General features: G+C 45.4%; 1 protein-coding gene across 2 annotated transcripts in view; it reads right to left on the reverse strand.

Annotated features, from left to right (window-relative positions):
* Nucleotides 1–17,387, reverse strand: part of LOC124551010 — a 44,489-nt gene that overhangs the window by 16,283 nt on the left and 10,819 nt on the right. For both annotated transcript variants that reach the window (XM_047125854.1, XM_047125853.1), the window contains exon 2: nt 8,402–8,498. In XM_047125854.1, coding sequence (XP_046981810.1) covers nt 8,402–8,479 — 78 coding nt within the window. In that variant the 5' untranslated portion in view covers nt 8,480–8,498. The remainder of the gene's footprint in view (nt 1–8,401; nt 8,499–17,387) is intronic.

Consider the following 17,387-nt stretch of genomic DNA (forward strand, 5'->3'; position numbering starts at 1 on the left):
AAATGTTAAAATATGTGTGAAATCTTATGGGACTTAAATGCTAAGGTCATCAGTCCCTAAGCTTACACACTACTTAACCTAAATTATCCTAAGGACAAATACACACACCCATGCCCGAGGGAGGACTCGAACCTCCGTCGAAACAAATGTTGCTTCCCTACACACTAACGTCTCTTGTGGACGGTCGTCATCTGATTCCTGACGATGGCGCAGTAGTCCGAAACCCTAAACTAAACCCCGTCCGAACAGGCCTTGGAAGGCCCAACGGTGCCGACCGGCTGCCGTGTCATCCTCAGCCCACAGGCGTCACTTGATGCGGATATGGAGGGGCATGTGGTCAGCACACCGCTCTCCCGGCCGTATGTCAGTTTACAAGACCGGAGTCGCTACTTCTCAATCAAATAACTCCTCAGTTTGCCTCACAAGGGCTGAGTGCACCCCACTTGCCAACAGCGCTCGGCAGACCGGATGGTCGCCCATCCAAATCCTAGCCCAGCCCGACGGTGCTTAACTTCGGTGATCTGACGGGAAGCGGTGTTAACACTGCGGGAAGGCCAATCCTAATACCAGTTCGAAATAAACAAATATTAGTAGAAGAAAAAGTCACTTTCTTTTTCAACTTTAATTCGAAATTGTTTATGAAGAACAAGCAAAAGTATCCGTAAATATGCTGTTGGCTTAGCTACTACTCGTATTTCATTAAGGGCGATCAAAAAGTTTGTGTTCGAAGGCCGTGTAGTACAGAATTGGTTCGACAGTCGGAAAAAGTCGCCCTGAGCATTGAGGCAATCATTCCACCGACACACTAGGTTGAAAAACACCGTACCCCGCTGTGTGAAGGGAGTACGTAACTGCCTGCCGCACATCCTCATGCCAAAGGAATCGTCGATGCTTCATGGCCTTTTATAAGGAACCGAAAGCGTGATAGTCGCATGGGGAGAGTGTCTCTCAGTGAGTTGGCTTAACTTCTGCGATAAGGCATTTGCGATATGGGGACGTTGGTTATCATGAAGCATGCGGCACACCGTTCCACAGCTCTGGTTTTCGACAGACACGCTGCCCCATCCACGTTCTTCTTTCTCCGATGGGTGTCTAACGGTGTTTGTCCTCCGGCTCCCGAGGAAAGAATAACGGCACGTTGGTCTTGTTTCGGCGCATTTGGTATTAGTTGATCTACCTGCTTCCTTCTTTTTTTCTTTCACTGGTGCCATGTCCCGCGCTGACGCAGGGTCGGCATTGCTAGGAACGGATTTGGCAAGGTTAGTGTGAAGGGGTGGCCGGATGCCCTTCCTGCCGCCACCCCGTACCTCCTGGGACAGAATTAGTGTACCCCAACTGTCTGCGTCGAGTGTAATTCATGGAATTGTGCGAGCGTGTTCAGATGTCTGCGAGTAGTGTAACTGAGGCGGAACGTGGGGACCAGCCCGGTATTCACCTGGTGGGATGTGGAAAACCGCCCAAAACCCACATCCAGGCTGGCCAGCACATCGATCGACGACGGTAAAGCGCCGAGCGGATTCGATCCGGGGCCAGTGCGCCTACCTGAGTCCAGGAAGCAGCGCATTAGCGCTCTCGGCTAACCTGGCGGGTAATAGTTGATCTACCTGCACCAACAAATAGTTCATTTTTATGAAATTTTGGATCCTTATTACTATTATGTTTAGTAATTCAAATCGTGACTGGACAACTTTTGCCGGCCGGAGTGGCCGAGCGGTTAAAGGCGCTACAGTCTGGAACCGCACGACCGCGACGGTCGCAGGTTCGAATCCTGCCTCGGGCATGGATGTGTGTGATGTCCTTAGGTTAGTTAGGTTTAAGTAGTTCTAAGTTCTAGGGGACTTATGACCGCAGCAGTTGAGTCCCATAGTGCTCAGAGCCATTTGAACCATTTTTTTTTTTTTGGACAACTTTTAGCTGTACATTATACCTCAAACATTGAAATAGCCTTCAGTAGTGCGTCATACTTCACGTTTCCGCACAGACCGCACGCACGTCAGCAAAGTCGCGAATGCCACACCACACCCTTGTCTAATGAACTTACGTCAGGAAATGGTTCAAATGGCTCTGAGCACTATGGGACTTAACAGCTGAGGTCATCAGTCCCCTAGAATTACTTAAACCTAACCTAACCTAAGGACATCACACACATCCATGCCCGAGTCAGGATTGGAACCTGCGGCCGTAGCGGTCGCGCGGTTCCAGACTGAAGCGCCTAGAACCGCTCGGCCACTCTGGCCGGCTTACGTCCGGAACTGCTTGGTTTCCGTACTAGAGACCATTGCTATATCTACATATACATGGATACTCTGCAAATCACATTTAAGTGCCTGGCAGAGGGTTCATCTAACCACCTTCACAACTCTCTATTATTCCACCTCGTATAGCGCGCGGAAAGAATGAACACTTACATCTTTCCGTACGAGCTCTGATTTCCCTTATTTTATCGTGGTGACCGTTCCTCCCTATGTAGGTTGGTGTCAACGAAATATTTTCGCATTCGGAGGAGAAAGTTGGTGATTGTAATTTCGTGAGAAGATTCCATCGCAACGAAAAACGCCTTTCTTTAACGATTTCCAGGCCAAATCCTGTATCGCTTCTGTGACACTCTCTCCCATATTTCGCGATAATACAAAACGTGCTGCCTTTCTTTGAACTTTTTCGATGTATTCCATCAGTCCAACCTGGCAAGGATCCCACACCGCGCAGCAGTATTCTAAAAGAGGGCGGACAAGCGTCGTGTAGCCAGTCTCCTTACTAGATTTGTTACATTTTCTAAGTGTCCTGTCAATAAAACGCGGTCTTTGGTTAGCCTTCCCCACAACATTTTCCGTGTGTTCCTTCCAATTTAAGTTGATCCTAATTCTAATTCCTAGGTATTCAGTCAAATTTACGGCTTTTAGGGTAGACTGATTTATCGTGTAACTGAAGATTAACGAGTTCCTTTTAGCACTCATGTGGATGACCTCACACTTTTCGTTAGTCAGGGTCAACTGCCACTTTTCGCACCATTCAGAAATTTTTTCTAAATCGTTTTGCAGTTTGTTTCGATCTTTTGATTACTTTATTCGTCGATAAACGAGAGTGTCATCTGCAAACAACCGAAACGGCTGCTCAGATTGCCTCCCAAATCGTTTACATAGATGAGGAACAATAGAGGGCCTATAACACTACCTTGGAGAACGCCAGAAATCACTTCTGTTTCACTCGATGACTTCCCGTCAGTTATTACGAACTGTGACCTGCCCGCATCTCGTGGTCGTGCGGTAGCGTTCTCGCTTCCCACGCCCGGGTTCCCGGGTTCGATTCCCGGCGGTGTCAGGGATTTTCTCTGCCTCGTGATGGCTGGGTGTTGTGTGCTGTCCTTAGGTTAGTTAGGTTTGAGTAGTTCTAAGTTCTAGGGGACTGATGACCATAGATGTTAGGTCCCATAGTGCTCAGAGCCATTTGAACTGTGACCTCTCTGACAGGTAATCACAAATCCAGTCACATAACTCAGTCATACATTCTTACAGAAACTGCGGCATAGCGCGCGCTGCGCCTTGCAGCCCCAGTTACAGTACGTGCTGAAAATGGTTTCCATGTGCCTCAACGCATGGGTGTACGCGCCGTAGCATGTTCTGTCTCACACGTTCACACCCGAACAGTGCCAAAGGCAGCATGAACCTGCTGCTCCAGTGTCTCCACATCTTGAATAGGCTCTGCGTACACGATACTTTTGAGATGGCCCCGTAACCAGAAATTGCACGGGGTGAGATCCGGTGATCGAGCAGGCCATGCAGCTGGAGCCCTCGTCCGATCCATCGATCATGGAAGACACGATCGAGATGCTTCCGGACGTTAACGGCGAAGTGGGCTGGAGCACCATCACGTAGCAGCCACATAACCCTTCGAATCATCAATGGCACTTCTTCCAGCAAGGGAAGCAAAGTCACCCGCAATAAACGCCAATAGTTCCGGACTGTTAGGTGACGTGAAAGGAAGACTGGTCCCAAAATACGGTGCCGGCCGGTGTGGCCGTGCGGTTCTAGGCGCTTCAGTTTGGAACCGCGTGACCGCTACCGTCGCAGGTTCGAATCCTGCCTCGGGCATGGATGTGTGTGATGTCCTTAGGATAGTTAGGTTTAAGTAGTTCTGAGTTCTAGGGGACTAATGACCACAGATGTTAAGTCCCATAGTGCTCAGAGCCATTTGAACCATTTGAACGCAAAATACGGTCTCCAATTATCCTGGCCCACGCATGCCAGCTGCACCGGTGCTCATGATTCGCTATCACTATACTATGTGCATCTGCATACCGTCCCACAGATGACATCTACATCTACATCTACATCTACATCTACTTGATTACTCTGCTATTCACAATAAAATGCCCGGCAGAGGGTTCAGTGAACCACCTTCATGCTGTCTCTCTACCGTTCCATTCTCGAACGGCACGCGGGAAAAACGAGCACTTAAATTTTTCCGTGCGAGCCGTAATTTCTCTTATTTTATCGTGATGATCATTTCTCCCTATGGGGGTGGGTGCCAACAGAATTTTTTCGCAATCGGAGGAGAAAACTGGTGATTGAAATTTCATGAGAAGATCCCGTCGCAACGAAAAACGCCTTTGTTTTAATGATTGCCGCTCCAATTCACGTATCATGTCTGTGACACTACCTCCCCTATTTCGCGATAATACAAAACGAGCTGCCCTTCTTTGCACTTTTTCGATGTCATCCGTCAGTCCAACCTGATGCGGATCCCACACCGCTCAGCAATACTCCAGAATAGGGCGGACAAACGCGATGTAAGCAGTCTCTTTAGTAGACCTGTTGCACCTTCTAAGTGTTCTGCCAATGAATCGCAGTCTTTGGTTTGCTCTACCCACAACATTATCTATGTGATCGTTCCAATTTAGGTTATTTGTAATTGTAATCCCTAAGTATTTAGTTGAATTTACAGCCTTAAGAATTGTGTGACTTATCGCGTAATCGAAATTTAGCTGATTTCTTTTAGTACTCATGTGCCACTCGTGTGCCACTTTTCGCACCATACAAATATCTCATCTAAATCATTTTGCAAGTCGTTTTGATCATCTGATTACTTTACAACACGGTAAACGACAGCATCATCTGCAAACAATCTAAGAGTGCTACTCCGATTGTCTCCTATATCGTTACTATTGATCAGGAACAATAGAGGACCTATAACACTTCCTTTGTGCAAAATGGTTCAAATCGCTCTGAGCACTATGAGACTTAACATCTTAGGTCATCAGTCCCCTAAAACTTAGAATTACTTAAACCTAACTAACCTTAGGACATCACACACATCCATGCCCGAGGCAGGATTCGAACCTGAGACCGTAGCAGTCCCGCGGTTCCGGACTGCAGCGACTAGAACCGCACGGCCACCGCGGCCGCGACTTCCTTGTGGAACGCCGGATATTGCTTCTGTTTTACTCGATGACTTTCCGTTTATTACTACGATCTGTGACCTTTCTGACAGGAAATCACGAATCCAGTCGCACAACTGAGGCGATACTCTGTAGGCACGCAGTTTGGTTGGTAGACGCTTGTTTGGAACGGTGTCGAAAGCCTTCTGGAAATCTAAAAATATGGAATCAATTTGACATCCCCTGTCGATAGCACTCATTACTTCATGAGTATAAAGAGCTAGTTGTGTTTCACAAGAACGATATTTTCTGAATCCGTGCTGACTACATGTCAATAAATCGTTTTCTTCGAGGTACTTCATAATGTTCGAATGCAGTATACGTTCTAAAATCCGAATGCAAATCGACATTAGTGAAATAGGCCTCTAATTCAGCGGATTACTCCTGTTACGTAAGTTGAAGACACCACTCCACGTAAAGGTGGCCTCGTCTGTGAATAGGATGGATGACACAGATCCCGGAATCGTGGTTGCCTGGTGAAGAAACGAGTGACAAAACTGCTCTCGATGTGGAAAGTCTGTCGCTAGTAAGCCGTGCACACGCTGTAAGTGATAAGGGTAGTAACAACTGTCGTGAATGTTCCACACGGTCTTCTGGCTTACCCTGTACTGCCTGGTACTGACACGGCGGTCACCTTCCACAGTGTCAATCACATTTTACACCAAGTCTGGAGTCTGAACATTTCGGGTACGTCCATCATGATTTCCTGCTTCCTGAAACGACCCTGTCTCAGACAAAACTGCGAATCACTGTAGCAAACATTGAATGTTGTGGTTGTTGTCGGCTGGGCTAGGTCTCATTATACACTACAGGCCATTAAAATTGCTACACCACAAATATGACGTGCTACAGACGCGAAATTTAACCGACAGAAAGAAGATGCTGCGATATGCAAGTGATTAGCTTTTCAGAGCATTCACACAACGTTGGCGCCGGTGGCGACACCTACAACGTGCTGACACGAGAAAAATTTCCAACCGATTTCTCATACACGAACAGCAGTTCGCCGGCGTTGCCTGGTGAAACGGTGTTGTGATGCCTCGTGTAAGGAGGAGAAATGCGTACCCACACGTTCCCGACTTCGATAAAGGTCGGATTGTAGCCTATCGAGATTGCGGTTTATCGCATCGGGACATTGCTGCTCGCGTTGGTCGAGATCCAATGACTGTTAGCAGAATATGGAATCGGTGGGTTCAGGAGCGTAATACGGAACGCCGTGCTGGATCCCAACGGCCTCGTATCACTAGCAGTCGAGATGACAGGCATCTTGTCCGCATGGCTGTAACGGATCGTGCAGCCACGTCTCGATCACTGAGTCAACAGATGGCGACGTTTGCAAGACAACAACCATCTGCACCAACAGTTCGACGATGTCTGTAGCAGCATGGACTATCAGCTCGGAGACCATAGCTGCGGTTACCCATGACGCTGCATCACAGACAGGAGCGCCTGCGGTAGTGTACTCGACGACGAACACAGGTGCACGAATGTCAAAACGTAATTTCTTGGGATGAATCCAGGTTCTGTTTACAGCATCATGATGGTCGCATCCGTGTTTGGCGACATCACGGTGAACGCACATTGGAAGCGTGTATTCGTCATCGCCATACTGGCGTATCACCCGGCGTGATGGTATGGGGTGCCATTGGTTACACGTCTCGGTCACCTCTTGTTCGCATTGACGGCACTTTCAACAGTGGACGTTACGTTTCAGATGTGTTACGACCCGTGGCTCTACCCTTCATTCGATCCCTGTGAAACCCTACATTTCAGCAGGATAATGCACGATCGCATGTTGAAGGTCCTGTACGGGCCTTTCTGGATACAGAAAATGTTCGACTGCTGCCCTGGCCAGCACATTCTCGAGATCTCTCATCAATTGAAAACGTCTGGTCAATGGTGGCCGAGCAATTGGCTCGTCACAATACGCCAGTCACTACTCTTGATGAACTGTGGTATCGTGTTGAAGCTGTATGGGCAGCTGTAGCTGTACACGCCATCCAAGCTCTGTTTGAGTCAATGCCCAGGCGTATCAAGGTCGTTATTACGGCCAGAGGTTGTTGTTCTGGGTACTGATCTCTGAGGAATTATACACCCAAATTGCGTGAAAATGTAATCACTTGTCACTTCTAGTATAATATATTTGTCCAATGAATACTTGTTTATCATCTGCATTTCTTCTTGGTGTAGCAGTTTTAATGGCCAGTAGTGTACAACCTTGCTGCCCGCCGTCTGTTGCCATTTGCGTTTCCATAAGTAAACACCACGTCGGCAAGCCCTCGATTCGAATACAGAACCATTGTGAACACCGCTTCATCCCATCTACTACAATGTGAGTCAGCAAGAGAAGTGAATCGGACACAACATTACCAGCTACAATGGTAGGTGAAGACGCTAGTGCATGACGTATGAGGAACAGTACCACCCTCAAGGAGGAAAGCATTGATACTGTTTCTGGCTGCATGGTTCCGAGCGAATTTTAACAACGTATGATTGCGTAAATGGACTCTAGCATGGAAACCATGCATTTCCGGACATAAGTTTTGTTTCGTGTCCTCTCATCGATCAGTGCTACTTTGTACAAGGTGGAAAAAAATGATCCGTTATACCCGCATCGCAGTCGCCCTACCTTGCATGTATGCTGCAGAAACGCCCTTAGACGAAAACCTTTTGATCGCCCCTTTGTCCGCCCCCCCCCCCCCCCCCTGGTAGCTGAATGGTCGGCGTGACGCATTGTCAAGCCTCTGGGCCCGGGTTCGATTACCGGCTGAGTCGAGGAATTTTGTCCACCCAGGGACTGGGCGGTGTGCTGTCCTTATCATCATCCTTTCATCCTCATCGACTGCAGGTCGCCGAAGTGGCGTCAGATTGAAAGACCGGCACCCGACCAACAGCCTGCCCAACGGGGGGCCCTAGCCATACGTAAAATAAATGTAAAAAAATATGTGTCTTTGCTTTGAATCTCACCAAACTGAGGACAGCAATGATGAGCGTGGCGAGCCGCAGATTCGTGATGCAGCAGCAAGTGGATACCCTGCAGCACATCCTGGCTGATGAGTTGTGTCTGTTGATCACCAAGAGCTGAATTAGTACATCATCGAGGAAAAAGAAAAATAATCTGTAAGGCTATAAAATAATAATATTCTGAAAATGTTCAAAAACTAAAATAAACACAAAACAGTTTCTTAAAAACACTCAACTCTTGTCCCTTTAAGGGGACTACACCCTGCCTATCTAACCCATGTTAATTTAGGCAAGTATTTGACCCATTTCTGAAAAAAACTATTTGATGTAGGACCTTAATATTTTTACTGTATGTTACATGATGCTAATAGAGTCAACTGTACTAAATTATACTTTATCTATTTTATAGTTTTTAAGAAATACTTCTTTAAATATATTAACAAAAACTATTAAGTCTTTTCTGCAGAAAATATTTTTTTGGGAACTTCTTAATGGGGCAATATTAATGAATGTAGTACCAGAGGCAGCTTTTTATGTTATGCAGAGTCTCTGAGAATTTCATTCAGTTATCTGTGATAGTTACTGATGAAATGGGACATATGTACTGAAAATTTTAGTGTAAAGAAAAAACTATTGAAATTTGTTACTGTAAGTTAATTAAAACTGTCCTGCTGCATATGATGGCCCTTCTTTGGCCTCTAGCAGGTCTTCCAGCTTCTTTTTCACCTCCCTGGATGTTCGTCTTGCTTTCTTGGCTATATTAGATGCAAACCTGTCTGCATCGCCTATCCTCATTTTATCGCAGTGTTGCAGTGATCATGTTTTCACCAGGACTAATTTCCAGCTTTTTCAGTACCCAACACTTTCCAGTATTACCACAGCTGAATGTAATAACAGCATCATGAACTCATAGTTACATTGTATGCATGCCTACAAATACAGTTTTAGGAAGGCGGTTCCAAATTATGCTGTTGAATCATTCATTTGGGCTCTGTGTCTGCCCATGCAGACATTTCCTTAGAAGGTCAGGATGAGCCAAGTCTCTGAAAATTGATTTAATTGCTGTAATAACAGCAGCTGGAAGAGAACGCTGGTGACGATAAGATTCTCCAGTTGCCTGAGCCCTATTGTATTTGCACCACGAATTTTCTCCTGAGGGACACTATCCATGACATGGCTTATCAGTAGAGGACTTATGGGAGAATATGGCCCAAACATCTCTCTTCATTGCCTCCAGATTATTTTTTATTTCTCCTAACTGCTTGCCCATAGTGTACCTGCAAGTTTTCTATAACAACTACTCGCTATCACACTTGAACATAACTAACCGTGTGTTTGAAAGCGTGTTGTTTACAAACAGCAGAAACAAAAGAATACCAACCGTTGCATTTCAAGGATAGCCAACATCCCTAACGTGCAATGTAGGGGATATAAAGATCTAAAATATGTGCGGAAAAGTGGGTGACAGAAAAGAAGCCGTGGCACATAAACACACGTGGTAGGAAAATGTTCTTTAAATGATCGAAAAAAAATTTTTTCAACGAAATCCTTTTCAGAGTACTTAAATAAAACCTTAATCTATCGAAATATGATGAAAACTGAAAATCGATTTTTTTCGATCTAAATAACGGTGTGGTCCCCTTAAAACAAGGCTCACTGTAACTACACTGAACAGAATAAAACGGGGAACAGCGTAATTTGCCCCTCAAAGGAGTGAAGATTTCAGTATACGTGTAGATGTATGACCAGAATACAGGGACGCTTCATTAAAATGAATTTTGATATTTTGTTTAACGAATACGTTATTAACTGGTTTCTGGGACGCAGCTTCGCTCGCATGCTCATATCTCACATACGAGGGTTGAATGAAAAGTAATGCCTCCACCTTTGTTAAATGGGTTTGGATGGGAATATTTTAATAAATCAAACGCAGAAATAATACTTAGTATGTGATCTTTAATTACCAGTACTCACTTTTCCACATAATCATCGGCCAGTTGGATACATTTCTGCCAACGATGAACAAGTTTTCTGAAGCCGTCACGGAAGAACTCGACATTGTGTTTCCGCAACCACAGTCTCACAGTTCTCTCAATGTCTTCATCAGAAGCATGATGATGTCCCCGCAGATCGTCTTTCATTATCGGGAACAGATGGAAGTCAGACGGTGCTAAACCTGGACTGTATGGAGGATGCCGTACGGTGGTGAGATTCAGTCTCTGAAGTTCTGCTATGGTTCCACGTGAAGAGTGTGGTTTGGCATTGTCATGCTGCAGGAAAACATTTCCATTTTCCTTTCGGACCTTTTTTAACCGTCGTTTCAGAGTTCGCAGCATTGTGATGTAACGCTCTGAATTTATTGATGTTCCACGATCAAGGATATCAACATGGCCGCTAGCGACAGGGGATCTCAAGTTGATTCCGTATTTTTAGATTTCCGGAAGGCTTTTGACACCGTTCCTCACAAGCGACTTCTAATCAAGGCGGGACTATGGGGTATCGTCTCAGTTGTGCGACTGGATTCGTGATTTCCTGACAGGAAGGTCGCAGTTCGTAGTAATAGGCGGCAAATCATCGAGTAAAATTGAAGTGATATCAGATGTTCCCCAGGGAAGCGTCCTGGGACCTCTGCTGTTCCTGATCTATATAAATGACCTGGGTGACAATCTGAGCAGTTCTCTTAGGTTGTTCGCAGATGATTGTGTAATTTACCGTCTAGTAAGGTCATCCGAAGACCAGTATCAGTTGCAAAGCGATTTAGAAAAGATTGTTGTATGGTGTGGCAGGTGGCAGTTGACGCTAAATAACGAAACGTGTGAAGTGATCCACATGAGTTCCAAAAGAAATCCGTTGGAATTCGATTACTCGATCAATTCTCAAGGTTGCCAATTCAACTAAGTACCTGGGTGTTAAAATTACGAACAACTTCAGTTGGAAAGACCACATCGATAATATTGTGGGGAAGGCGAGCCAAAGGTTGCGTTTCATTGGCAGGATACTTAGAAGATTCAACAAGTCCACTAAAGAGACAGCTTACACTACACTCGTTCGTCCTCTGTTAGAATATTGCTGCGCGGTGTGGGATCCTTACCAGGTGGGACTGACGGAGGTCAGCGAAAGGGTGCAAAAAAGGGCAGCTCGTTTTGTATTATCACGTGTGGCAGATATGATACGCGAGGTGGGATGGAAGTCATTAAAGCAAAGACGTTTTTCGTCGCGGCGAGATCTATTTACGAAATTTCAGTCACCAACTTTCTCTTCCGAATGCGAAAATATTTTGCTGAGCCCAACCTACATAGGTAGGAATGATCATCAAAATAAAATAAGAGAAATCAGAGTTCGAACAGAAAGGTTTAGGTGTTCGTTTTTCCCGCGCGCTGTTCGGGAGTGGAATGGTAGAGAGATAGTGTGATTGTGGTTCGATGAACCATCTGCCAAGTACTTAATTCTAAACTGCAGAGTAATCATGTAGATGTAGATGTAGATGGATAACACCGTCTGCGTCCAAGAACACTGTGGCCATGAGGTTTGCGGCTGAGAGCTGCGTCTTGAGTCCCTTTTCTAGGGCGAGTCTTTGTGCCGATATTCTATAGACTGACGTTTCGTCTCTGGGTCGTAACGGTGTACCGACGTTTCGTCTCCTGTCACAATTGAATCGAGAAAGACGTCACCTTCATTCTCGTAACGCGAGAGGAGTTCCTGGCAAATCTCAAGTCTGGTGGCTATCGTTTTAGGAGTCAGCATGCGGGGTCCCCATCGTGCACAGATCTTCCGATAGCCAAGCAAAGCAGTAATGTGACCCACACGTTCTTGTGAAATGCTGATTGTGCTTGCAATTTCTCTCTGAGTGTTACGACGATCGTCCTGTAGCAATCTGTCAACATTTTGCTTGTGAACTTCGGTGGTTGCTGTCACAGGACGTCCAACTCTTTGTTTGTCACGCTGGTCAGATGTTCCCGCCTCGACATCTTCAGATTTACTCGCCCAACGATGCACAGTGCTCACACCAACACAATCACCATAAACTGCTTTCATTCTCTGATGAATCTCCTTTCGGGTGACACCTTCTGCTGTCAAGAACTCAATGACTGCACGTTGCTTAAATGGCATTGACCGTCCGTCTGCGCTGGTTTCCATACTTTACACTGTAACAACACAACTGTTCAATGCCAACGCTTCCCGCCAACTGAAGCTGTAGAGAAGAGGCTACGGAACAAGCCAGTACCTGCCGCATACCAATGCTGCCAACTGTTGGAGAGTTACGAAGGTGGAGGCATTACTTTTCAGTCAACCCTCGTATATTCCCCATTTTCCACACGTATTTCTACAAGTATTTTTGTATTTGTGGCGCATAACGGCCTGCACTATCTTCTGATTTCAGTGGAATGTGTTCGATGCCCCACTGTTCTACACCATCCGACTCGAGAGAGAAAGTTAAATATGTCTCTGGTATCCAGCTGTGTGTTATGATCTTTGACTTCTGAATCATGCTGATAAAAATTGCTGACTCCTACATTGCTCATTATCTCGACTTGTTGACGAAACAAACAACGCGAGTTAGGAATACATTACGGTTCGTACTTCTAAAGTCTTCGGAGTTAACAAAATACGAGAAGAAAATACCAACAGGTCGTTTTCGACAAGTTTCATGATCGTCACTTCTGATCTCACATCCAGCGATGGTCGTGGTATCTTGTGCAAATAATTAATCATGAATAGCAGCTTTGCTTCAAATTGCTCCAGGATTACATGAGTTACGCTTGTATGTCACCACTTTACATCCCCTACCCCGTCCATAGGCTAACAGGAGGTGTCTCACATTCATAGTTTCTCTCGCTAGCAACTGATATGTGCGACCAGTTTGGTAGAAATTACAACAGACGTTACAGGGATATGCTGTTACTGTGCTGTCTTTGCATCCCCCATCCCCTCCACCCCTGGGGATAAGACGTCGTCGGCACATCAGCACTGAGCCTGTAGACCGTGAAAACTATGAATTCGATGTTAATTCGATACTAATATCAGTCGTTTTCGAATGTTTTACACGTCGCGGCTTCCCAACCTTAATCGTATCCCTAGGGGTAACAGGTGAGTATTACTCCCACACTATTTCTGTATAAATAATAAAAGTAAATGGCCATTAAAATTGCTACACCAAGAAGAAATGCAGAGGATAAATGGGTATTCATTGGACAAATATATTATACTAGATCCGACATGTGATTACATTTTCACGCAATTTGGGTGCATAGGTCTCGAGAAATCGGTACCCCAAACAACCACCTCTGGCCGTAATAACGGCCTTGATATGCCTGGGCATTCAGTCAAACAGATCTTGGATGGCGTGTACAGGTACAGCTGCCCATGCAGCTTCAACACGATACCACAGTTCATCAAGAGTAGTGACTGGAGTATTGTGACGAGCCAGTTGCTCGGCCACCATTGACCAGACGTTTTCAGTTGTTGAGAGATCTGGAGAATGTGCTGGCCAGGGAAGCAGTCGAACATTTTCTGTATCCAGAAAGGCCCGTACAGGACCTGCAACACGTGGTCGTGCATTATCCTGCTGAAATGTAGGGTTTCACAGGGATCAAATGAAGGGTAGCGCCACGGGTCGTAACACATCTGAAATGTAACGTCCACTGTTCAAAGTGCCGGCAGTGCGAACAAGAGGTGACCGAGACGTGTAACCAATGGCACCCCATACCATCACACCGTGTGATACGCCATTATGGCGATGACGAATACACGCTTCCAATGTGCGTTCACCGCGATGTCGCCAAACACGGATGCGACAATCATGATGCTGTAAACAGGACCTACATTCATCCGGAAAAATGACGTTTTGCCATTCGTGCACCCAGGTTGACCGTTGAGTACACCATCGCAGGCGCTCCTGTCTGTGATGCAGCGTCAAGGGTAACCGCAGATACGGTCTCCGAGCTGATAGTCCATGCTGCTGCAAACGTCGAACTGTTCGTGCAAATGGTTGTTGTCTTGCAAACGTCCCCATCTGTTAACTCAGGTATCGAGATGTGGCTGCACGATCCGTTACAGCCATGCTTATAAGATGCCTGTCATCTGGACTGCTAGTGATACGAGGCCGTTGGGATCTCTGACAGCGTTCCGTATTACCCTCCTGAACCTACCGATTCCATATTCTGCTAACAGTCATTGGATCTCGACCAACGCGAGCAGCAATGTCGCGATACGATAAACCGCAATCGCGATAAGCTACAAGCCGACCCTTATCAAAGTCGGGAACGTGATGGTACGCATTTCTCCTCCTTACACGAGGCATCACAACGACGTTCCACTAGGCAACGCCGGTGAACTGCTGTTTGTGTATGAGAAATTGGTTGGAAACTTTCCTCATGTCAGCACGTTGTAGGTGTCGCCACCGGCGCCAACCTTGTGTGAATGCTCTGAGAAGCTAATCATTTGCATTTCATAGTTTCTTCTTCGGGACGGTTAAATTTCGCGTCTGTAGCACTTCAGCTTCGTGGTGTAGCAATTTTAATGGCCAGTGTAATAATATAAATGATGAATCATTAGATACGAAATATGTTTGAAATTGCTCCAGAGTCATGAATTATCCTACTGTGTCGCCACCTTTTCACTCTCACCCCTATGGGAGATGAAGTGGTTCTTAGCTTACAGTGAGATTCTTTCGAGGTAGAGAGCGAAATCGAACTAGCGGCTTTTGGAGGAGATGTGGAACGCACGTCTGTACATGCAGCAGATACACACATATATACAAAAATATACAGGATGTCCCAGAAGCAATAGTCAAAATTCATGGTTATGACAGAAACGACCATTCGAGGCAGAAAAACGCATACCTTAACAGCTATGATCATTTCATGATCTTCGATACTGTGACAGAAATCTCTTCTACTACAAGCTCTTTGATTTCCATATTTTGTGGGGAAGTAGCGTGGTCCAAATAAGAAAGAATTATCCACCAAATATGGGCTCTAAAACGCATACCTCAAGATCTATGAGCACTTGTTCCGTAGAAGGGATTTGTTTCTACTGCCACATCTTAAGATATGGTAAGCAAAGAGCTTGCATTGGAAGAGATGTGTTTCGCAGTACCAAAGCTCTGAAGATATGCAAATTTATAGCCCATGTCTCCTAGGCTTTTTGCTTTGAATGATGGCCCCTCTCGTATCCCTGAGTATCGAGCAGTCTTCCAGGTACACCCTATGTATGGAACGTGATAGTAATGTATATTTATGAAGGGTGACTAAATCTTAAGACGAATCAATACATGAAAGAAGTTCAATAGCTACAAGATACCAGAAAACTGGCAAGAATTTCTCAAAACACAGGAGCAGACAAGTAAAATTATCCGTAAAGAGAAACTAAACTACGACAAATAGAAAGTAAAAAGAGATAGACACAGACTTCACAAGGAACAACACGGGGACTTTCTACAGGACGTTCAGAGAAAACATGATGAAATATCAAGCACCGTACCTCTGCTTTAGGAGACTGGACGGCACACTAGAGACCAATACCAAGAACAACTGTAACCTCCTAGCGAAATATTTCGAGAAACTCGTAAACGCAGAATCACCAACAGATAAACTGGACACAGAGGAACCTCCACCAGACCCAGATAGCGAACCGCCATTGATAGAAGAATTACAAGAAATCATCAAGAACCTCAAGAACAATAGAGAACCAGGAGAGGATGGAGTCATTGCGGAATGCTGGAAGCTACAAGACCTGAATCTCACAAAACACATACACAACCTCCACCAGACCCAGATAGCGAACCGCCATTGATAGAAGAATTACAAGAAATCATCAAGAACTTCAAGAACAATAGAGAACCAGGAGAGGATGGAGTCATTGCGGAATGCTGGAAGCTACAAGACCTGAATCTCACAAAACGCATACACAAAATCATGAAACAGATATGGGAAACAGAAGAGATACCGAAAGAATGGCGAATAGCACTGATACACCCTCCTACACGAGAAGGGGGATCAGTCGAACCCAAACAACTATAGAGGCATCTGACTGTTACCTGTCACATTTAAGATGCTTTGGAAAGCACTGCTGAATAGATTAGCGAAGCAAACACACCACCTAATTGGCGAATACCAGGCTGGGTTTCGTAAACATATGTCGTGCGTTGAACAGATATGGAACCTTAAGATAATACTGCAACACAAACAGAATATAACTATCACCTTCGTCGACTTCAAGAAGGCGTACGTCTCAGTAGACAGAGAAACCCTCTTTAAAATCCTGAAAGAATACAGAGCACATTGGAAGGAGCTAACCATAATTGAGCAAACACTAACAAACACGACATCTAAAGTGAAGTTCTGTAGAGAGCTCTCAGAACAATTCGAAATCAGAATAGGAGTCAGACAGGACGACGGCTTTTCGCCATTGCTGTTCAACGTAGCACTGGACAAAATAGTGAAGGAATGGGAAAAAGACACAGAAAGGAGTCCTTAGGAAAAGTAAGAGTCAAGTGCCTAGCGTTCGCAGACGATTTAGTCATCGTAACGGTGCGAGAAACAGAAACAATAAGAGCCATAGAGGAACTACACAAGATCGCAGCCAAGATCACACTACAGATATCAAACGTGAAAATGCAGTTCATGAGCACCCAAAAACACCCATCATTACACACAAAATATGGGACAATATACAGAAAATTTGAAGTACCTAGAAGAAACAATAAAGATTACAAGAAGAAATAAGGTATCTAATGAAGAGAGAAGAGCGAAACTAGAGAATGCCTACAAACTGACTTGGAATCACTACAATAAGGAAGCTATCTCACGAAAGGGCAAGCTACGACATTACGAGACAGTGGTGCTACCAGAAGCACTATACGCAGCCGAGACCACAGTAGTACAAGGACAGACACGAATCAAACAGATAGAGAAGACGGAACGAAAAATACTCAGGAAAATATTCGGGGCGACGCAAAAAATTCGGGGTATCGATAAAGAGGCCAGCT

Source organism: Schistocerca americana, chromosome 9 (genome assembly GCF_021461395.2).
Source record: "Schistocerca americana isolate TAMUIC-IGC-003095 chromosome 9, iqSchAmer2.1, whole genome shotgun sequence".
NCBI classification, from domain to species: Eukaryota; Metazoa; Arthropoda; class Insecta; order Orthoptera; family Acrididae; genus Schistocerca; species Schistocerca americana.